Source organism: Mandrillus leucophaeus, unplaced genomic scaffold (assembly GCF_000951045.1).
Source record: "Mandrillus leucophaeus isolate KB7577 unplaced genomic scaffold, Mleu.le_1.0 Scaffold40, whole genome shotgun sequence".
Classification (NCBI taxonomy): Eukaryota; Metazoa; Chordata; class Mammalia; order Primates; family Cercopithecidae; genus Mandrillus; species Mandrillus leucophaeus.
The window spans coordinates 36,519-58,975 of NW_012104254.1; the positions used below are offsets into that span (position 1 = coordinate 36,519).

General features: G+C 37.9%; 1 protein-coding gene across 1 annotated transcript in view; it reads left to right on the forward strand.

The window, feature by feature from the left end:
* Positions 1 to 22,457, forward strand: part of LOC105548088 (titin) — a 222,251-nt gene that overhangs the window by 22,893 nt on the left and 176,901 nt on the right. Inside the window, exons 26-61 of the mRNA XM_011991956.1 lie at positions 912 to 1,225; positions 1,344 to 1,625; positions 2,461 to 2,739; positions 2,856 to 3,143; positions 3,303 to 3,581; positions 3,675 to 3,953; positions 4,062 to 4,340; positions 4,453 to 4,740; positions 4,895 to 5,182; positions 5,760 to 6,041; positions 6,299 to 6,577; positions 6,698 to 6,979; positions 7,132 to 7,410; positions 7,513 to 7,800; positions 7,992 to 8,270; positions 8,365 to 8,643; positions 8,742 to 9,020; positions 9,156 to 9,443; positions 9,584 to 9,871; positions 11,196 to 11,477; positions 11,702 to 11,980; positions 12,393 to 12,674; positions 12,791 to 13,069; positions 13,578 to 13,865; positions 13,974 to 14,252; positions 14,366 to 14,644; positions 14,737 to 15,015; positions 15,612 to 15,899; positions 16,039 to 16,326; positions 17,099 to 17,389; positions 19,147 to 19,434; positions 20,003 to 20,095; positions 20,218 to 20,503; positions 21,594 to 21,774; positions 21,982 to 22,071; positions 22,171 to 22,438. Of these exons, the coding sequence (XP_011847346.1) occupies positions 912 to 1,225; positions 1,344 to 1,625; positions 2,461 to 2,739; positions 2,856 to 3,143; positions 3,303 to 3,581; positions 3,675 to 3,953; positions 4,062 to 4,340; positions 4,453 to 4,740; positions 4,895 to 5,182; positions 5,760 to 6,041; positions 6,299 to 6,577; positions 6,698 to 6,979; positions 7,132 to 7,410; positions 7,513 to 7,800; positions 7,992 to 8,270; positions 8,365 to 8,643; positions 8,742 to 9,020; positions 9,156 to 9,443; positions 9,584 to 9,871; positions 11,196 to 11,477; positions 11,702 to 11,980; positions 12,393 to 12,674; positions 12,791 to 13,069; positions 13,578 to 13,865; positions 13,974 to 14,252; positions 14,366 to 14,644; positions 14,737 to 15,015; positions 15,612 to 15,899; positions 16,039 to 16,326; positions 17,099 to 17,389; positions 19,147 to 19,434; positions 20,003 to 20,095; positions 20,218 to 20,503; positions 21,594 to 21,774; positions 21,982 to 22,071; positions 22,171 to 22,438 (9,719 nt within the window). The remainder of the gene's footprint in view (positions 1 to 911; positions 1,226 to 1,343; positions 1,626 to 2,460; positions 2,740 to 2,855; positions 3,144 to 3,302; positions 3,582 to 3,674; positions 3,954 to 4,061; positions 4,341 to 4,452; positions 4,741 to 4,894; positions 5,183 to 5,759; positions 6,042 to 6,298; positions 6,578 to 6,697; positions 6,980 to 7,131; positions 7,411 to 7,512; positions 7,801 to 7,991; positions 8,271 to 8,364; positions 8,644 to 8,741; positions 9,021 to 9,155; positions 9,444 to 9,583; positions 9,872 to 11,195; positions 11,478 to 11,701; positions 11,981 to 12,392; positions 12,675 to 12,790; positions 13,070 to 13,577; positions 13,866 to 13,973; positions 14,253 to 14,365; positions 14,645 to 14,736; positions 15,016 to 15,611; positions 15,900 to 16,038; positions 16,327 to 17,098; positions 17,390 to 19,146; positions 19,435 to 20,002; positions 20,096 to 20,217; positions 20,504 to 21,593; positions 21,775 to 21,981; positions 22,072 to 22,170; positions 22,439 to 22,457) is intronic.

Genomic DNA, 22,457 nt, shown 5'->3' on the forward strand with positions numbered 1-22,457 from the left:
ATCTCGGCTCACTGCAAGCTCCGCCTCCCGGGTTCACCCCATTCTCCTGCCTCAGCCTCCCGAGTAGCTGGGATTACAGGCGCCCGCCACCGCGCCCGGCTAATTTTTTCTATTTTTAGTAGAGACGGGGTTTCACCATGGTCTCGATCTCCTGACCTTGTGATCCATCCGCCTCGGCCTCCCAAGAAGTAGGCATTTTAAAATTAGTCTTTGCCTTCAATCGACTTACAGATATATCATTCTCACTATAATCTATATCATTAACAACAAGCACTATTTACTATATCTATGCAAAGTGAGAGCAATACAGGTTTTAAACTTATGTTTAAAACAGGACAATCATATTTTTTCCTTCTCTCTCAAGAATTACTTCCTATCTTTTAAAAATTATATGACTATACCTTGGTACAAACAGTACCCATATTTTTTTGCTGCAATTTTCCTGTGCTTTTTTTTTTTTGTCACAAAGGCCAAGTTTGTCTTGTGGCAAGACAGTTATTGCAGTAATCATTTGCTGAAATGGAAGACTTAGATCACAGATGTTGTGATGACTTCCAGGTGTCTGTTACAGAACATATACAAAAAGAAACCATCCTTGAAATTAGAATTCCATACTTCGTGCAAATCCTATTTATTGCTATACTTGCTTATTTACAATTTTTGTATCAATCTTTGTAGCCTAAGATACATCAGTGAGGGGGAGTAGACAGAATGTTGAACTTTTCAGTAACGACATCTAGGATCTATCTGGGTTCTCTGCCCATCTAGCTGGTTATCTTGTGAAGGTGAATGACTTCTGAGGCTGTTATCCCATGGAGTGATAGTGCTGGACTCTACTTACCCATTAGAATATCCTAACCTTTTCTTCCAATTTAAAGACAAATAAAAAACTTTCATTCTGTAAAATTCAGTAGCCCAATTCATGAGAAATTCTTGTTTTTTACAGAGCCACCTGTTTTTAGCAGCTTCCCTCCAGTAGTAGAAACCCTTAAAAATGCTGAAGTCAGTCTTGAATGTGAACTTTCGGGAACACCACCGTTTGAGGTGGTGTGGTACAAAGATAAGCGGCAACTCAGAAGCAGCAAGAAATACAAAATTGCATCCAAAAACTTCCACACAAGTATTCACATTCTCAATGTGGACACTTCAGACATCGGTGAATACCACTGCAAAGCACAGAATGAAGTGGGAAGTGATACTTGCGTTTGTACTGTAAAATTGAAAGGTAAATATAGTGCATTCACATGGCAGAAATGTCATAAATGTGCAAAATCCCATTTTTTTCACTCTCACATGATCTGGACAATCTTTTCAAAAATCTCCATCCATCTTTTCCTGTCCAGAACCACCAAGATTTGTCTCCAAACTGAACAGCCTCACCGTGGTAGCTGGACAGCCTGCTGAATTACAAGCATCCATAGAAGGCGCCCAGCCTATTTTTGTCCAGTGGCTTAAAGAGAAGGAAGAAGTGATTAGAGAAAGTGAAAACATCAGGATTACATTTGTGGAAAATGTTGCAACTCTGCAGTTTGCGAAAGCAGAGCCAGCTAATGCTGGAAAGTATATCTGCCAAATCAAGAATGATGGTGGAATGAGGGAGAACATGGCCACACTGACCGTCTTAGGTTGGTACAATAACCCACGATAGAAACTGGTGCCAAATGCTGGAATGAATTACTAAGAGTCTACTAAGGCAGACTCTTTTTCTGAATTTCTTCTAGAACTATATTTATCCTCATCTATTTGAAAGGTCTAGAGGAAAGACATAGTCGATCTTTCAAACACTCTTTTCTGTTTCTGTGATTCTAACAAAAGTAAACATCTGTTTTATTGTTTAATAACTACCTGTCTTAATCAATTAGCAGATGTAATCGTGACTCTTTTTGATTAAGCATGAAAGAATACAGAGCCCAGCATGTGCTACAAGAGTAATTGTTAAAACTAACAAGAACTCCAAAGGTTGGCATATGATAGCAAAGCTTGCACATAAAATTAAATGACAATTAAACAATTGTTTGAATAACATCTTTCAAAGAATTGTCTTTAACACCTTAAAGTAGAGCAAAAATACCAAGTAATTCACAATAACGTGTAGCCTTTGATCTACAGAGGGTCAAGTGGAAATCAATATATACTATCTAATGCACATTGTTTAAATCGATTTGAGATGAGTCGTGCATGAACATATATTTCTTAAGAATAATTGCTATAAGATGACAGCAAGAGTGGTGGGAAAAGTAAAAAAATAAAGAAAAAAGAAAACTAAAAAGAAAAAATATTAAAACAAAAAATAGCTATCATTCTATGACTGCATGTAATTATGGAATCACACTTTAAAGTCGAGAGAGCGAGCACCCTAACGTAACCATCTCATTGGGAGAAACAATCTTAGTGAATGTGACAGTAGAGACACAGTAAAGATCCTAGACTTTGACAAATGGATATCATGTTTTATTTCAGAGCCCGCAGTCATTGTTGAGAAGGCAGGACCGATGACAGTGACTGTAGGAGAAACGTGCACTCTGGAGTGTAAGGTAGCTGGCACTCCAGAACTCTCTGTTGAATGGTACAAGGATGGAAAGCTGTTGACCAGCAGCCAAAAACACAAATTTAGCTTCTACAACAAAATCTCTTCCTTGAAGATTCTCTCAGTTGAAAGGCAAGATGCAGGCACATACACTTTCCAGGTTCAAAATAATGTTGGGAAAAGCAGCTGCACAGCTGTAGTTGATGTTTCAGGTTAGTTCTGCTATTTTTCTCTGGTTGCTTATGCAAATTCCTTTTACAAGTTTCCTTCTTTCAAGTCTCTTCTATTCTTTCAAATCATGATGAGTCTCTTACCTTTCCTCACACAGACCGAACAGTTCCTCCCTCTTTCACACGAAGACTGAAAAATACTGGTGGGGTGTTAGGTGCCTCTTGCATCTTGGAATGCAAAGTAGCTGGATCATCACCTATCTCAGTTGCCTGGTTTCATGAAAAAACTAAGATTGTCAGTGGAGCAAAGTACCAGACCACATTTTCAGATAATGTCTGCACATTGCAGTTGAATTCTCTGGATTCATCAGATATGGGCCATTACACATGTGTGGCTGCTAATGTCGCTGGGTCTGATGAATGTCGCGCAGTGCTAACTGTACAAGGTCAGTAGACAGTCCAACTTGTAAGGAATTTCATACAAATTCCTCTTCAGGTGCACATCTATGTTGACAAACATTCAAAAGTGCTCTAAAGTTTTATTCAAAATTGCAACTCCATTTGAAGCTTACAGGATCTTTCAATTGTTCTCCATGTCTACATAGAACCACCCTCTTTTGTGAAAGAACCTGAACCTTTGGAAGTACTACCAGGGAAAAATGTAACCTTCACAAGTGTTATTAGAGGAACCCCTCCATTCAAAGTCGGCTGGTTCAGAGGTGCCAGAGAACTAGTGAAAGGAGACCAGTGCAACATCTATTTTGAAGACACTGTGGCAGAACTGGAATTATTTAATGTTGACATATCTCACAGTGGGGAATACACCTGTGTGGTTTCTAACAACGCTGGCCAAGCATCTTGCACTACCCGTCTCTTTGTAAAAGGTTTGCTCAAGTGGATTTGCTTTTTCTATTTTCTGTATACTGATATCTTTGTGTTTTTATTGTGTTTAACTGCTGTGCTTTGTCACTTACTAGAACCAGCTGCATTTGTGAAGAGATTAAGTGATCATTCTGTAGAACCAGGGAAGTCCATAATTCTGGAGAGCACCTACACTGGAACACTTCCAATTTCTGTCACTTGGAAAAAGGATGGTTTTAACATAACTACCTCTGAAAAATGTAACATAGTCACAACAGAGAAAACTTGTATCCTGGAAATTCTGAATAGCACAAAAAGAGATGCAGGACAGTATTCCTGCGAGATTGAAAATGAGGCAGGAAGGGATGTTTGTGGAGCTCTGGTATCTACATTAGGTGTGTTGTCTTATTGTCTTTTAAATCATTTGCATTCTTCTAACATGTAGCATAGTTTCTTTGATATTCATTAATTCCAGTTGCTGATTGTGAGCCTTTCTTCCTTAGAACCGCCTTATTTTGTCACGGAACTGGAACCTCTGGAGGCATCAGTTGGAGATTCGGTTTCTTTACAATGCCAAGTTGCTGGGACACCAGAAATTACAGTGTCTTGGTACAAAGGAGACACCAAATTACGGCCAACTCCTGAATACAGGACCTACTTTACAAACAATGTGGCCACGCTTGTTTTTAATAAGGTGAACCTCAGTGACAGCGGAGAGTACACATGCAAAGCAGAAAATAGTATAGGAACTGCTTCTTCTAAGACTGTGTTCAGAATTCAAGGTGACGATATTTTACAAATTAAGAAATTCCTTTTTTCCTTAACTCTTGTATCTTTATGGTGAAGTTCTCATTTCATCTCCTAATGCCTTAAGTATTACGTGTCTCCCTACAGAGCGCCAACTCCCACCTTCCTTTGCAAGACAATTAAAGGACATTGAACAAACTGTGGGGTTACCTGTTACACTCACTTGTCGATTAAATGGCTCTGCACCCATCCAAGTGTGCTGGTATAGAGACGGAGTACTTTTAAGAGATGATGAAAATCTACAGACATCGTTTGTAGATAATGTGGCAACTTTAAAAATTTTGCAAACTGACTTGAGTCACTCTGGCCAGTACTCTTGCTCAGCTTCCAACCCACTCGGAACAGCATCTTCTAGTGCTAGACTCACAGCAAGAGGTTTGTTCACATGTCACACTTTTTCTTTGCAAACTGTGACTTCATATTTCATTGTCAAAGTAGAAATGACCAATGGCAAAAAAAAAAAAAAAAAAAAAAAAAAAAAAAAAAAAAAAAAAAAAAAACACACATTGCCTTTCTTCTCATCTTCCAGAACCCAAGAAATCTCCCTTCTTTGACATCAAGCCTGTATCTATAGATGTTATTGCTGGAGAAAGTGCTGATTTTGAGTGTCATGTTACTGGTGCTCAACCAATGCGAATCACTTGGTCAAAAGATAACAAGGAGATCCGTCCTGGAGGAAACTATACAATCACATGTGTGGGAAACACTCCTCATTTGAGAATTCTTAAAGTAGGCAAGGGAGACTCTGGTCAATATACTTGCCAAGCAACCAATGATGTTGGCAAAGACATGTGCTCAGCTCAGCTCAGTGTAAAAGGTATCATTCCATGGCTTTTCACAATATTTGTTCCTTACCATGTTTGCATAATTGTCTTATAAATGTTTCTTTGGTTTTTAAGTGTTTGAGATAAACTAACTGGACATGTTAGAATTTGTGTATTAGTGTTGGAGGTAACATTAATCAAAGTTGTGTTTTCTCTTTATATTGTTCTTTACATTAGTGTATCTCTAAGTGTAATCTTATCAAAAAGTATTGTTTAATTGAAATTTGTTAAATGTCGTTTTAACTGTCTAGTCCATTTTTTAATGCTTTCTTGTTATATGGCATTCTGATTTATCATTACTAAATGTTGATCAAATACATCTATAATACATTAACTTTTATGTTTTAACTTACATAGTCAAACTAAAAAAAGTATCAACTAAATTATTTTAAATGTTATGAGATTATTTAACTTAAAAGATAACTTATTTTACTGCAAAATCCTCAGAAAGTATATTCTTAATAACAAACCAGTTTAAATATAAATTTATGGGATCTTCAGCTACAAAAACAAGCTCTTTTAACATGTATAATAAATATCCCTCACTGACTGTTTTGTTTGGTTTACTAGAACCTCCAAAGTTTGTTAAGAAATTAGAAGCTTCAAAAGTTGCAAAGCAGGGGGAATCCATTCAACTGGAATGTAAAATAAGTGGTTCCCCAGAAATCAAAGTTTCGTGGTTCCGAAATGACAGTGAACTTCATGAAAGTTGGAAATACAACATGTCATTCATTAATTCTGTGGCATTGCTTACCATCAATGAAGCTAGTGCTGAGGACAGCGGGGACTACATTTGTGAGGCTCATAATGGTGTTGGTGACGCCAGCTGCAGCACAGCGTTGACAGTGAAAGGTTAGACACACTAAGCTTCTTCATTTCTTTATTCTCCTCTGATTTGGGCTCTTAGCAAAGTTATGAGCTCCAAAACAAAAGGATAATTAAGGTTATTTTGTTGCAATTCTTCAACAAGTTTTAATGAATTGTCATTTCTTGTGTCAGCATGTATTGTCATATGATCACACCAGTCAGTCTTCAAGGTTCTAGATTTAATTTTTTCTTCCTTTATAGTAAGCAAGTGTTCTCATTGTTTATCTTCTTTTTTCTGGTAGCACCTCCTATTTTCACCCAGAAGCCTTCTCCAGTAGGAGCTCTTAAAGGTTCTGATGTGATTCTACAATGTGAAATTTCGGGAACTCCCCCATTTGAAGTAGTATGGGTTAAAGATCGAAAGCAAGTTAGAAGCAGCAAGAAATTTAAAATCACTTCGAAAAATTTTGATACAAGTCTTCATATCCTTAACCTTGAAGCCTCCGATGTTGGGGAATATCACTGCAAAGCTACTAACGAGGTGGGAAGTGACACGTGTTCTTGCTCTGTCAAGTTCAAAGGTTTGTATACATGGGCACAAAAATATATGCCCCTTACTTCTATCTGTTCTTGCCTAACTAATAACTTGTGTGGCCATGACTCTCACATTTTTTCCTCTAATCACAAATTTCTTTCATCAGAACCTCCACGATTCGTGAAAAAGCTAAGTGACACCTCAACACTTATTGGGGATGCTGTTGAGTTACGGGCCATAGTGGAGGGCTTCCAGCCAATTTCTGTTGTCTGGCTGAAAGATAAAGGTGAAGTCATCAGAGAAAGTGAGAACACCAGGATTTCATTCATTGATAACATTGCAACCCTCCAGCTGGGGAGTCCAGAAGCATCGAATTCTGGAAAATATATATGCCAAATCAAAAACGATGCTGGAATGAGAGAATGCTCTGCAGTCTTGACTGTACTAGGTTAGTAGCAAAGCACAGCCAGAGAAAAAATATCAAGTTAATTGATCCATGATCATTTTCCTCAAATATTCCTCTTATCGAGTAATACAGTGATTGTACTCTTGAGTTTGAAAGGTGACTTTGTTTTCAATGCAAAATACTTCTTCTTTTAGAACCAGCCAGAATCATAGAGAAGCCAGAACCCATGACTGTCACTACTGGAAATCCTTTTGCATTAGAATGTGTAGTGACTGGAACACCCGAACTCTCAGCCAAGTGGTTCAAAGATGGAAGAGAATTGTCTGCAGACAGCAAACATCACATTACATTCATCAATAAAGTAGCTTCCCTCAAAATCCCCTCTGCAGAAATGAGTGACAAAGGGTTATATAGCTTTGAAGTGAAAAACAGTGTTGGCAAAAGTAACTGCACTGTATCCGTCCATGTTTCTGGTGAGTAGAATGAGATTTTTGTGCATTTACAATATTTCCATGGGGTGGAGGGGCACAGAATAAAACTTCTCTTTAAATGCAAAACTACCCTTCCCCACATAGATCGGATTGTGCCTCCTTCCTTCATCCGCAAGCTGAAAGACGTGAATGCCATCCTGGGGGCCTCAATTGTTTTGGAGTGCCGAGTCTCTGGTTCGGCCCCAATTTCAGTTGGCTGGTTTCAGGACGGAAATGAGATTGTTAGTGGGCCCAAATGTCAGTCCAGCTTTTCAGAAAACGTCTGTACTTTGAATCTGAGCTTGTTGGAGCCCTCCGACACAGGCATATACACGTGTGTGGCTGCCAACGTAGCTGGTTCCGACGAGTGCTCAGCAGTCCTGACTGTGCAAGGTCAGTGTGTAGGGAAAAAGCTGCTGCTTCTCTAACACCTCTTTCATGTGGATGTGATGTCTGCCTTCCCTGGAGTTTCTTTATTTTGTCTTCATGTTTAGTCTTAGCTCTCTTTTTTTTAAGGAGCAAAAGCACTTCTCACTTGGATTTCTTTCTTCTCTTAATCTCCCCTTCCACCTTGCAATATCTAGAACCACCATCTTTTGAACAAACCCCCGATTCTGTGGAAGTTTTGCCTGGAATGAGCCTCACGTTCACCAGTGTCATCAGAGGCACCCCTCCTTTCAAGGTCAAGTGGTTTAAAGGCAGCAGGGAACTGGTGCCTGGGGAGTCATGCAACATCTCCCTGGAAGATTTTGTCACAGAACTGGAGTTGTTTGAGGTGCAACCATTGCAAAGTGGAGACTATTCTTGCCTCGTTACTAATGATGCTGGCAGTGCTTCCTGTACCACACATCTTTTTGTGAAAGGTTTGCTCTTTCCCCCAATATGTGCATCTTTTAAAATTTCTCCTAAGTCTTCATTAGAAGACATGAATTTTACCCTCATGTTTTCTCCCTATAGAACCAGCCACCTTTGTGAAAAGACTGGCTGATTTCAGTGTTGAGACAGGAAGCCCCATAGTTCTCGAGGCCACATACACTGGCACACCTCCAATCTCAGTGAGCTGGATAAAGGACGAGTATCTTCTTTCACAATCTGAGAGATGCAGTATTACTATGACAGAAAAATCTACCATACTGGAAATTCTTGAGAGCACAATAGAGGATTATGCACAGTACAGCTGCCTGATAGAAAATGAGGCCGGTCAAGATATCTGTGAAGCTCTGGTGTCTGTCTTAGGTGTGTTGACAGCTACCTCTTTGTATTGCTCTTTCACTTCAAACATCCTCTTTTACATGGCATGACTGACTGATTGATTACCATCCTTTGTACCATAGAACCACCATACTTCATCGAACCTCTGGAACATGTGGAAGCAGCCATTGGAGAACCTGCAACTTTACGGTGTAAAGTGGATGGAACTCCAGAAATTAGAATTTCTTGGTATAAAGAACACACAAAGCTACGATCAGCTCCTGCATATAAAATGCAATTCAAAAATAACATTGCTTCCTTAGTAATCAACAAAGTGGATCACAGTGATGTGGGAGAGTATTCGTGCAAGGCAGAGAACAGTGTGGGGGCAGTCGCTTCTTCAGCTGTGCTTGTTATCAAAGGTGATGATGGTGTTGTTTAACCTAGTGTGTGTGGACAGATTCATTTTCTTAAAAACATCAAAACTTTCATGGATTGAAATATGTTGTGGATGCTTTCTCACTTGTAAATAAGGATTATCTGTAACTTCTTTACAGAGCGCAAACTTCCACCTTCCTTTGCAAGAAAACTGAAAGACGTTCATGAGACTCTAGGCTTCCCAGTTGCATTTGAATGCCGCATCAATGGCTCAGAACCTCTTCAAGTGTCTTGGTACAAGGATGGGGTTCTTTTGAAAGATGATGCTAATTTGCAGACATCTTTTGTTCATAATGTAGCAACTCTTCAGATTTTACAAACTGACCAGAGCCACGTAGGGCAGTATAATTGCTCTGCTTCTAATCCTCTTGGGACTGCTTCATCCAGTGCCAAGCTCATTCTCTCAGGTGAGTAACTCACATTACCCTCTTCATTGTAAAGCAGCTTCACTGCTCCAGGCCACCAAAAGGCTGGCGCCATTTAGTTTCTGCTGTGTATATGAGAGCATGGAAATCAAAATCACCATGTTGGTCTTCATTCTTTTCAGAGCATGAAGTGCCTCCTTTCTTTGATCTAAAACCTGTATCAGTAGATCTTGCTCTTGGAGAAAGTGGTACTTTTAAATGTCATGTAACTGGGACTGCACCAATCAAAATCACTTGGGCCAAAGATAACCGAGAGATACGCCCTGGAGGCAACTACAAGATGACTTTGGTAGAAAATACTGCCACTCTGACAGTTCTCAAAGTAGGCAAAGGCGATGCCGGGCAGTACACCTGCTATGCAAGCAACGTCGCTGGAAAAGACTCTTGTTCTGCTCAGCTGGGTGTACAAGGTACTTGTTAGAGTGAAGGAGCAAGATCTCTTTTACATTTTCAGTATCTTAAAATATAGGAGGGTGGGTGTGCTTGAGAGAGGGCTACGTTTAGGACCAGGGTCTAGTGATTAAAATGGATCAAGTGGATCAAGGACCTTCCAAATGGAGACAAGCATTTTTTTATTACTTTAAAAAAATTTTTTTAAGCTAGGAAAACATGGACCAAAAGTCCATTTTAAGAGATTAAAAATAGAGACTAGAGAGAGACAACCAAAACTCTACAAAATTGCGAGAAAATCCTAGTTTGAAAGGCATTATCATAGGAGAAAAAAGCGAAGTTATTGCAAATGACTTGTTTTCCATAGTACTTAGTAAATGAATGGATTTTGTCCATCTAAGGCATAGCAAAACTCCAAACTATCAAGCCCTTCAAGGAGAATTCAGATGAGAATGATAAGTTCAACTTACTTCCCTCCATGAGCCCCACTTAAATAATAGTGGAGGTCAGCGGCTGAGGAGTAGGTAGATCAGTATCTGCTATTATGGAAGGCAGTCATGTGTTTCTGCCACATGTTTATAGCTGCTAGTGTTAGCAATTAAATAGTTTACTCAATGGACTGCTAGTCGGGTCCATTAGAGTATTTTTAAGGGTTTTTATGGTGGTGATGGTTTATAAATATCTTGAAATTAAAATATAATTAGATTTAGCAGCCCATTTGCTCTATGACATATAGCTAATCATTTTCACTTCCCTATGCCTGAATTTTTTGCTTCAGTAAATGAGGAAAGCATTACTCTCGCACACTTCAGAGGAAAATTATGAAGGTTGAAGAAATATCCATTTAACACCTATAAGAGGAAAATGGCATTTTAAAAATATTAGGATATCTGACCCATTTTGCCATTCTGGCTCTTCATGCTATGTAACTGATAGCATTGCAGCCTTAGGAAATAGTTCTCCACTGGTTCACATACAGGACAGTAACGAAACTCTCATTCCCCGTGGACCTCAGAGGGCTTCCACTGACAGATACATGTTATTATCTCTGATCTTGGCACTAGAGAAGGGACTCTTTTGCTGGGAGAGGACGGCACATTAGAGAGTAACGTCTTTTTCTCCTTCCTTTAGTAATAATACTTGATGTGGATGCTTACAAAAACAAGCGTATTTTATTTTAGAAATTTTCTATTTAGGTTTCATTTAACTCTTCTTCCTTGAACTGCATAGATTTGTTTTCCAGAGCTAAAGACCTCTCTAGCAAAGATTATTTTTTCCACCTCATCTTGAATTATATGCATCTTTTCCATCCCTTACCCTTTGTGTTTCCTTTTGTTTCCATAGAACCACCCAGGTTCATTAAGAAGCTAGAACCTTCAAGAATTGTGAAACAGGATGAATTTACAAGATATGAATGCAAAATTGGCGGGTCTCCAGAAATCAAAGTTTTATGGTACAAGGACGAGACTGAAATTCAAGAGAGCAGTAAATTCAGAATGTCATTCGTTGACTCCGTGGCTGTGCTGGAAATGCACAATCTCAGTGTTGAAGACAGTGGAGACTACACCTGTGAGGCCCACAATGCAGCCGGCAGTGCCAGCAGCAGCACGTCCTTAAAAGTTAAAGGTCAGAGCTCTCCCCACCTGTGTATTTTTCATATTAGCCTCCTCTTTAATTGTCTTCTTAACTCCCTGTTTGACTCTCCAACGATGTTTTAAAATTGGGAAAGGACACAGTAAAGAATTGAAAGTGTTTTTTTCACTCTATCTCCGATGGAGTCGAAGACTGATTCTTACTTTTAACTATATACTTACATAATACATCCGTATCTTCCTTTTTTCCAATTTTAGAACCACCCATTTTCCGCAAAAAGCCTCATCCTGTCGAGACACTGAAAGGAGCTGATGTTCACCTTGAATGTGAGCTTCAGGGCACACCCCCATTTCATGTTTCTTGGCATAAAGACAAGAGAGAACTTAGGAGCGGCAAGAAGTACAAGATAATGTCTGAGAACTTCCTTACCAGTATCCACATCCTGAATGTTGATGCTGCAGACATTGGGGAATATCAGTGTAAAGCCACAAACGATGTGGGGAGTGACACTTGCGTTGGTTCCATCACTCTCAAAGGTTAGATGGACTGCATTCTCTTCTGCTCACTACTTCCCTTCTAATTGTAATAGTCTGTTGCCCCCTTCACCCTAGCTCAGTCTTATCACTAACAGCCTATTCCACTTTCCCTTTGTTTCCTTTCCAAGTCCTTTTCTGTTGAGTCTGCATCCCGTTTCTAAATCCTACTAAATATCCTTTTAGATAATGTTGTCATTAGGTTTTGATTGGATTAAGAAAGCTGGAGTAGATGAGATATTCAACTTTCCTACTGAATATAAACTTTAATGTGTCCCTGCTCGCATCGACCAAAAATGCCTCTTAAATGAAAATGATACATTATCACTAGTTTGATTCTTGGCATTCATGATTTGAGCAAAATGCTGTCAGTCCCACACATTTTAAAACCCAGGCTTTCCTCTTTCTTCATCAGCACCACCAAGCTTTGTGAAGAAGCTCAGTGACATTTCTACTGTCGTTGGTGAAGAAGTTCAGCTGCAGACTATCATTGAAGGCGCTGAGCCCATTTCAGTGGTGTGGTTCAAAGATAAGGGGGAAGTCGTTAGAGAAAGTGACAACATATGGATTTCTTATTCAGAAAACATTGCAACCTTACAATTTTCAAGAGTGGAACCAGCCAGTGCTGGAAAATACACTTGTCAGATCAAAAATGATGCTGGGATGCAAGAGTGCTTCGCCATGCTATCCATTCTCGGTTAGTACAAAGATGACGTTATCACAGATACAAGGCACACACTCACCAGGATCTGTGTTTTCTTCAGTTTTTCAATTTGAATTTAAAATATGGGTATCTTTTACATTTCATTCCAGAGCCTGCAACAATTGTAGAAAAGCCAGAATCCATAAAAGTTACCACAGGAGACACCTGTACCTTGGAGTGTACAGTAACTGGCACCCCTGAACTCAGTACTAAGTGGTTTAAGGATGGAAAAGAACTAACAAGTGACAACAAATACAAAATAAGCTTCTTCAACAAAGTATCTGGCCTTAAGATCATCAAGGTGGCACCGAGTGACAGTGGGGTATACAGTTTTGAGGTGCAGAACCCTGTTGGTAAAGACAGCTGCACAGCTTCAGTGCAGGTTTCAGGTTGGTTGATTTCTTGGGCTTTTCCTTCATCATTATAATAATGTATTTCCTGATTTTCATAAATGTATATGGGTTGTTCCATCTTCTATAGGATAGCATGAGTCTTACATCGTCTGAATCAGCAAATTCAGAGGCAATACCATCTGTAGAATTAGAAGAAAACCACATTCTAAAGTTATATCCCTTTCTTTTTGAGGAATTTCCAAAATGATGATAGGAATGAAAAATAGTGTCTGGATAAGGTTAAAGCAGTCTTCCTTTATGCTGAAATAATTCACCACATAATGCTTCACGGCAAAGAGAGAATAAAATCCCTAGCAAGTCAACCATCACTTTCTGCCCACTGATTCTCCAAGCTTTTGATAGTGTGAAGCCATAGAGGATTTTTTAATACCCTCACAAAAGAGCCAAATGGATCTAGGGATATTCCATCAAGAAGACAGCTCTCTCTTCAAGTCATTTTATAATTGTTGTCCTTTGTTTTTGCTTTTTTTTGTATCACATTCAGATCGAACCGTTCCTCCTTCATTCACAAGAAAATTGAAAGAGACAAATGGTCTATCCGGTTCCTCAGTTGTAATGGAGTGTAAAGTCTATGGGTCACCTCCAATCTCTGTCTCCTGGTTCCATGAAGGAAATGAGATCAGCAGTGGAAGGAAATACCAGACCACCCTGACAGATAATACTTGTGCTTTAACTGTGAACATGCTGGAAGAATCAGACAGTGGTGACTACACATGTATAGCTACTAATATGGCTGGTTCTGATGAATGTAGTGCTCCTTTGACTGTGAGAGGTCAGTTTACAAAACAGTAAAATGAATTGCATTTCACAGTTTATTAAGCATGTTTGTCATAACAATTCACAAATCTAAACCTTTTCTGATATATGCTTTTGTGTTTAGAACCACCATCTTTTGTTCAGAAACCTGAACCCATGGATGTTTTAACTGGGACCAATGTAACTTTCACCAGTATCGTAAAAGGAACACCTCCTTTCAGTGTTAGCTGGTTCAAGGGTAGCAGTGAAGTAGTACCAGGGGACAGATGCAACGTGTCCTTGGAGGATTCAGTTGCTGAACTGGAGTTGTTCGATGTAGATACATCACAAAGTGGAGAATATACTTGCATAGTTAGCAATGAAGCTGGCAAGGCTTCTTGTACAACACATCTCTACATAAAAGGTTTGTCAGACTGCTCTTCTAGATTTATATGGTTAGTAATTAGATGTGTCTATGTCTCTATGTATATGTGTTTGATATTTTCAATTGATATATTTTCAATTTGGTCACTTTAGCCCCAGCCAAATTTGTGAAGAGGCTGAATGATTACAGCATAGAGAAAGGAAAACCCCTGATCCTAGAGGGTACATTCACTGGAACTCCTCCCATTTTGGTTGTCTGGAAGAAAAATGGCATAAATGTAACTCCTTCTCAGAGGTGTAATATAACTACGACTGAAAAATCGGCAATCCTGGAAATTCCAAGTAGCACAGTAGAGGATGCAGGACAATACAACTGCTACATTGAAAATGCTTCTGGAAAAGATTCCTGTTCAGCACAAATACTCATACTAGGTTTGTCATGATTGCACATTCTTACCTTTGTATGCAATCGATGATCTGGCCCATCTCCTTCATCACTGATTGATTATCTCTCTTGGCTGCAGAACCACCGTATTTTGTCAAGCAGCTGGAGCCGGTTAAAGTGTCTGTTGGAGATTCTGCCTCTCTACAATGCCAGCTTGCTGGAACCCCTGAAATTGGGGTATCCTGGTATAAAGGAGATACAAAATTGAGACCCACTACGACCTACAAAATGCATTTTAGGAATAATGTTGCTACACTGGTTTTCAACCAGGTTGATATTAATGATAGTGGAGAATATATCTGCAAAGCTGAAAACAGCGTGGGAGAAGTTTCTGCATCAACTTTCCTTACCGTTCAAGGTGATGGCAATATTTTTAAAGTGAACGAATTTGTGTTTCTTTTGAACAAGATTTAAAATGTCTGGGGAGGCCTTGTTTTTAGGAAAATCTTTCCAAAGTCTTAATATTCTGCTTAAGTAATCCTATTTACAGTTAGTGGCTTATCTTTTTCTGTGGATTTTACAGAGAGAGATAATATGACTAAATCTTTCATTGGAAGGATTATGCAATCATTTGCTTCTATAATTAAATCTTTTTTAAAAGTGATCATATATTTTTTAATTCCACCCCATAAGTATCTCATGCAAATTGTTAGAAGGCAGTCTTTAAAATTACAGGAATCTGCTGCTTGCCCAGAGACATGCCTTCAGCCAACCAATTGCTTTACTGGTTTTCAGATTGGTTTGCACCTACTGTGCATAAGGGTTGGTCTCAGAGTGATACTTTTGCTCCAGAAATCTATATGCTTTTCTTTATCTCCAAGTTAATTCAAGAGACGTTAATAATTCCTGATTTTTAAAAGAAATCACATATATACATGCATTTTGTATATATATAATTGTGAGAAGAGCATTTAGGAAATTAAAGTGTTTGTTACTTTTATTCTGTTCCTACAGAACAAAAACTTCCACCATCATTTTCTCGACAATTGAGAGATGTTCAAGAAACAGTTGGACTGCCAGTTGTTTTTGATTGTGCCATAAGTGGATCAGAACCTATCTCTGTGTCTTGGTATAAAGATGGCAAGCCATTGAAAGACAGCCCAAATGTACAAACATCATTTTTAGACAATACAGCCACACTCAATATTTTTAAAACTGACCGGAGCCTTGCAGGCCAGTATTCTTGCACAGCTACAAACCCTATAGGCTCTGCTTCTTCTAGTGCCCGGCTCATTCTTACAGGTTTGTGGATTCTTAAACTTTTATTTCTATAATTAAAGTATTGTAATCAAATGTGAAATTAGGGAGAAATTTCTGTTTCAGTAAACTGACACGGTCCAGATACTGAGCCTGAAACCTTGCCTTTCTGCTCTACTATTAGAGGGGAAGAACCCACCATTCTTTGATATCCGTCTTGCCCCTGTGGATGCTGTGGTGGGAGAAAGTGCTGACTTTGAGTGCCACGTCACAGGCACACAACCGATAAAGGTCAGCTGGGCCAAAGACAACAGAGAGATACGAAGTGGTGGAAACTACCAGATTAGTTATCTGGAAAACAGCGCCCACCTGACAGTCCTCAAAGTAGACAAAGGAGATTCTGGACAATATACCTGCTATGCTGTGAATGAAGTGGGAAAAGACTCGTGCACAGCTCAGCTGAATATAAAAGGTATCATTTATTTTATAAGTGATCCCACAAAAGTGTAATTTTGTAGTATATCCTGAAGGTGTAGTTTTTATGATGATGAATGCAATTTAGGACATTTTTAAACAAATGAAAAGAAAACGTTTACGAGGAAATAAGTTTATCTAGAGAAGAAGTCATTTTTTAAATCTGTATTTCTTTCTTTTCTCGAGACAGGGCCTCACTCTGTCACCCAGGCTGGAGTACAGTGGCATGATCTCTGCTTGCTGCAACCTCTGCCTCCTGGGTTCAAGTGATTCTCATGCCTCAGCCTCCTGAGTAGGTGGGATTACAGGCACCCACTACCATGCCCAACTAATTTTTGTAATTTTTGGTAGAAACGGGGTTTCACCATGTTGGCCAGATTGGTCTGGAGCTCCTGACGTCAAGTGATCTGCCCGCCTTGGCTTCCCAAAGTGCTGGGATTACAGGCATGAGCTACCACACCCAGCTTATAATCTATATTTCTAAAACTTTATATATTCCATATGATACTGAGATTACCCCCTCTTTTTACAAATTTGTCATTCTGTAAATGACCATAAGTTATTTCTTATCACCCACCTTGTAAGTCAAAGAACAGTTTAGAATAAGCTGGTAGAAGGAGACTGAAATGTTTAGGAACATACACTGATATAGTGTATTTAGTTGGTTAGCCTTGATTTTTAACTAAAATATGAGATTTTTTCCTTGAAAAGCTTCATATTAGTAATCTGCTTCTGGATTCTACTTCATATATCCTTGCAATTTCTTACAGAGCGGCTCATCCCACCAAGTTTCACTAAAAAACTCTCAGAGACAGTAGAAGAAACAGAAGGGAATTCTTTTAAACTTGAGGGACGTGTGGCTGGTTCCCAACCTATAACTGTTGCCTGGTACAAAAATAATATAGAGATACAACCAACTTCTAACTGTGAAATAACATTCAAGAACAACACGTTAGTGCTGCAAGTCAGGAAAGCAGGCATGAACGACGCGGGTTTGTACACATGCAAAGTGTCCAATGATGCAGGCTCTGCTCTGTGCACATCTTCAATTGTCATCAAAGGTGAGTTATCCTCACAGCCCCAACCTGTTGTTTTTCTTCACTGCCTGTTATATAGCCATGTGCATTTCTTATGATATCTTGACCATGTAAGTTATAACAAATATAAATACACATTATTTAACTGTGTATTTATCACTCCACATATTTACCAAAAATATAAATTATTGTAATTTAATTATGTGTCTTCCCAAAGGAGGTGTCATTTAATGGACTAGTATCTTCGGTTTCTAAATCCTATCCCCAAATTCCCTTAAGTAGTTAGAAGTTTCAGCATACTCTGAAATGTGTGCATATGTGACACATATATTTTTATGAAGTACATTTGTTTTTAATTTTTTCTAATGTTCATCACCAAATATCACACTTACTTGACTATTATTGAGTTATACATTATATCACAGTCTGAAACTTTCTCCTTTCTAAGTGTATTTCTAAAGGATTATTGTTTAATGTATATTGCCCAAAGCTTTGGACCTGCAAACAAATATTAATCCCAGACAAAAGGGCAACATTTGCCCAAAAAGAAAAATAATGGGTAGAAAACATTGCATATCATTATGGAAGATGTATTTAAATACACAATCATAGCTTGAGACAATGAAATAGACTATGTTGTTTAAGGATATCTTTATCTGTTTCTCTTCACTGTAACGGCTTCCAGTAATTACAACATAGCTTCATCAAAATCACATTAAAAACTAAACTCTTAGAGCAGCTTGGAATTGATTACCAACTCTTATGATCTGGTTGCTTATCTCACGGTGTACAGATAGTAAGTTATTATTAATAGACTGATATTTCTCATAAGTAAATATCACTGAGTTGTCTTAAAATTCCAATTTCATCACTCATTTAATGGAATTTAGATGCATTTAGTTTTAAAACACATTTAATAAAATGAAAAACATATACTTAGCAGTGGCTTATATTCATGATTTACATTCATGATGGTTTTACCACGGCAGATAAATGCTTTCTATAGAATTCTGAAGCTATTTGTAACATTTTTTAAAGGGTAGACATCAGAAGTTCTAATCTTTGCAATAACAAAAAAAAATGGCCTTATTCTTTCTAGGTACAGGTCTCAGAACCATTGAACAAAATCATTATATAGTACTGAGTTGTACATGGCCTTCCTATCATGTTACTCATCGAGTCTTCATCACTGGTCTTCAGTTAAACACTGAACTTCAACTCCTAATTCCTTTGGGCTAAGATTGGATTTTAAATGCTACTGTGGCTCCATTTAATAGCTAAAGATGAACATCAGAGAAAATCACATATAAATATGTGGGCTCATGTATTACTCAGATGCTAGCTTTCTTTCCTAGAGGGTAGCAATCACTGCTGCTGGAGATAAGCAGAATTCCCAAATAAGCCCTTCATTTTCAGGGTTCAGCAAAAACGCAGCTGTACACAGGTTTGAGAGAATTAATAGTGTGCTACATGGTAAAGAAGTTTATAGTAACTGCCAGTGTCTGCAGTGCTTAGTCAAAACACAGATGCTGGGGCAATTTGTGGGCAGCATGTCATGTGTTCTTTGCTTGTTTTTAAACCTTTATCGTTTTTAAAAATCCAACAAATTTAAACTACTGTCTTTAGAGAGGAATAAACCAGACACATAATTATGTTCTACTACAGCAACCAGTGTTACCTGTTAGAGGCAAAACTGGTTTTCTCTTTATTTGTTTCTCTTGTGGAATTTAATACTTTTTTTTGCCTTTATGTTCCTCATGAAAATACCTTTTCAATTCCAGAACCTAAGAAGCCACCTGTATTTGATCAGCACCTTACTCCAGTAACAGTGAGTGAAGGAGAATACGTGCAGCTCAGCTGCCATGTCCAGGGATCTGAGCCAATTAGGATCCAGTGGTTGAAGGCTGGCAGGGAAATAAAGCCTTCAGACAGATGCAGCTTCAGCTTTGCTAGTGGGACAGCTGTACTGGAACTCAGAGATGTGGCTAAAGCAGATTCGGGAGATTATGTGTGTAAAGCTTCAAATGTGGCTGGAAGTGACACTACCAAATCAAAAGTGACCATTAAAGGTACAGACACCTCAAAAGTATTATGCAGTTCAAGCCAGCCACCACTCATGTTTATTTGCTTATTACAATTTCACTAGAAATGGAATCAGATTTTTAGAAATATCAGTTGTTGCTCATCTGCAATTTGTAGGCTCCTTATTTTAATTGAAATATTAGATAATTTAACAGAAATAATGTCAATACAAAGTATCTGAAATTATTACAAGTTTACCACTCTTCTTGAACCTCTTTTCACCATATCCAGTAAGATTTAATTAATGCAGTTCCAAAAATGATGCTATAATAATGTGATAGAAAGTAGGCTGGTGTGATACACCTGGAAAAAATAAAACCAGGTCTAAAAATATTGACACTACTAACATGATTATAGTTCAACCTTTGATAGCTATCATTAGCATAAATGTCTGAGAAGCTGCTTTATCTTCTGTAACCCACCGTTACATAGGAAGAGAATTCTGCAGTACTTACTTATCACACTGCCAACCTCCTAAGGCTTATTTTAAAAAGGGGGATATTTATTACAATTCTGAGGTGATTGTAGTAACAAAACATGTAAACGTTTTTTCAGACAAACCAGCTGTGGCCCCAGCAGCCAAGAAAGCTGCAGTAGATGGAAGACTCTTTTTTGTGTCAGAACCTCAGAGTATCAGAGTCGTAGAAAGTAAGTGTACTTCATGAGAAGTACATCTTCATCTATCTGGTACCTTTTACTTATGATTTAATTTTGGAAGAATTGATTTTAGAAAATTAAATTTTTATTCATTTGTCTTCATTATTCCTTAGAAACCACTGCAACCTTCATTGCAAAAGTTGGAGGTGACCCAATCCCAAATGTTAAATGGACAAAAGGGAAGTGGAGACAGCTGAACCAAGGAGGTCGTGTTTTCATCCACCAAAAAGGCGATGAAGCAAAACTGGAGATTAGAGACACCACAAAAACTGATTCTGGGTTATACCGATGCGTGGCATTTAACAAACATGGTGAAATTGAAAGTAACGTTAACTTACAGGTGGATGAAAGGAAGAAACAAGAGAAAATTGAAGGCGATCTTAGAGCAATGCTGAAAAAGTGAGTTCAATAAAAACCACAAATTGTACAGTCAGCCCTCGGTGTAAGCGGGTTCCGCATCCACAGTCAACCAGCCCCAGTGGAAAGTTTTAAAGAACAAAAATTTTAAAAATACAAATAAACAATACAGCATAACAACCATTTACACAGCACTTACATTGTGTTAGATATTATAAGTAATCTAGAGATGAAGTATACAGGAGGATGTGCATAGGTTACATGCAAATACTATGCCATTTTACATCAGGGACTTCAGCATCTAGCCACAGGCCTCTTGAAGCCAATCTCCTGTGCATTCAGAGGGACAACTGTAATGTCCCATTCACAAAAGGAATCTCTCAAAAGGCATGGGCCATCCATGTCATGATTCAGATTGTTAAAAAAACATAGGCATATAGACATTTTAACAGAAGCAGATAAGCAAAAACATCTGGGTGTTCTTGTTTCATTAGAATCAATTTCTGAATGTAAGAGAAAGTTTTAAGAATGAGGTGAATGTCTATTAAGATTTTTAAACAAAAAGAAATGCCCTAAAGAAACCCTAGTGTTGTCTGTGCCTAGGTATGAAATTTTTGTTTCTATATATAATTTCTTATGTTATGAATGGTTCTCTAAAACAACTGTTTTAAACATTTTCCATAATTATCATCCATTTCAATATGGTTTATTTTTCAACATAATTATTGAATTAAATCCACACTCAATTCCCATAAATCTTTTCCATGAGATGTATACTATTCTATTATTAAAGTTTTCCATTGCTATTATTATTTTTTCTGATATTATAATTCATTAACTAGGCTCTTTGGTTATGAAGTTTACAGAAATACTTCTATTACTCTTTCCTTTCTTAAAATTTTTGATCCAATGTCTATATTTTATAACAATGGTCCTAATCCATCTGATTTTAATCCACTCCATCTCCAAACCCACATTTTAAAATTATTTCACAGCTAACATGGTAAAATTAATATTTATTGAATAAAGAACAAGAAAACCTTAATGAAGTACATAATCTTTGAATGATGATAGATAATTAAAAATAAATAGAAGACAGGTGATTTATCCTTACTTTTTAAATTTTATTTAGGACTCCAATCTTAAAGAAAGCTGGGGAAGAAGAGGAAATTGATATCATGGAACTTCTCAAAAATGTTGATCCTAAAGAATATGAAAAATATGCCCGCATGTATGGAATCACTGACTTCCGAGGTCTTCTTCAAGCATTTGAACTGCTCAAGCAAAGCCAAGAAGAAGAGACACATAGACTGGTATGCTCCTTCATATATAGCATCATCCTAAAAAAGTCACATTTAAAACATCTCACACATTCCCTTTGAATTACCAGAATCCTATAGTTACATGACATCATTTAATATGACCTAACCAGCATCCAGAATGGAAGTTGAATATAGTCATGCATCCTCTAAATCAAATTTTTTTTCATATGTAATACCTATCATTTTTGTTCTTCTCAGGAAATTGAAGAAATAGAGAGGTCAGAGAAGGACGAAAAGGAATTTGAGGAACTTGTATCATTTATTCAGCAAAGACTGTCACAGACAGAGGTAAAAAGAATTATGCTGATAATAAAATGAACAAGTTAGGATTGAGTATTATTATAATGGAAGGAGTAACAAATGTGTTTTAATTCTTTATTCTCCTAGCCTGTCACTCTGATCAAAGACATCGAAAATCAGACAGTTTTGAAAGATAATGATGCTGTCTTTGAAATTGACATTAAAATTAATTATCCAGAAATCAAGCTTTCATGGTACAAAGGAACTCAAAAACTGGAACCCAGTGATAAATTTGAAATAAGCATCGATGGTGACCGACATACACTCAGAGTCAAAAACTGTCAACTTAAAGACCAGGGCAATTATCGATTGGTTTGTGGTCCACACATCGCTAGCGCTAAACTAACTGTAATTGGTAAGTTAGAAAAGGCTTA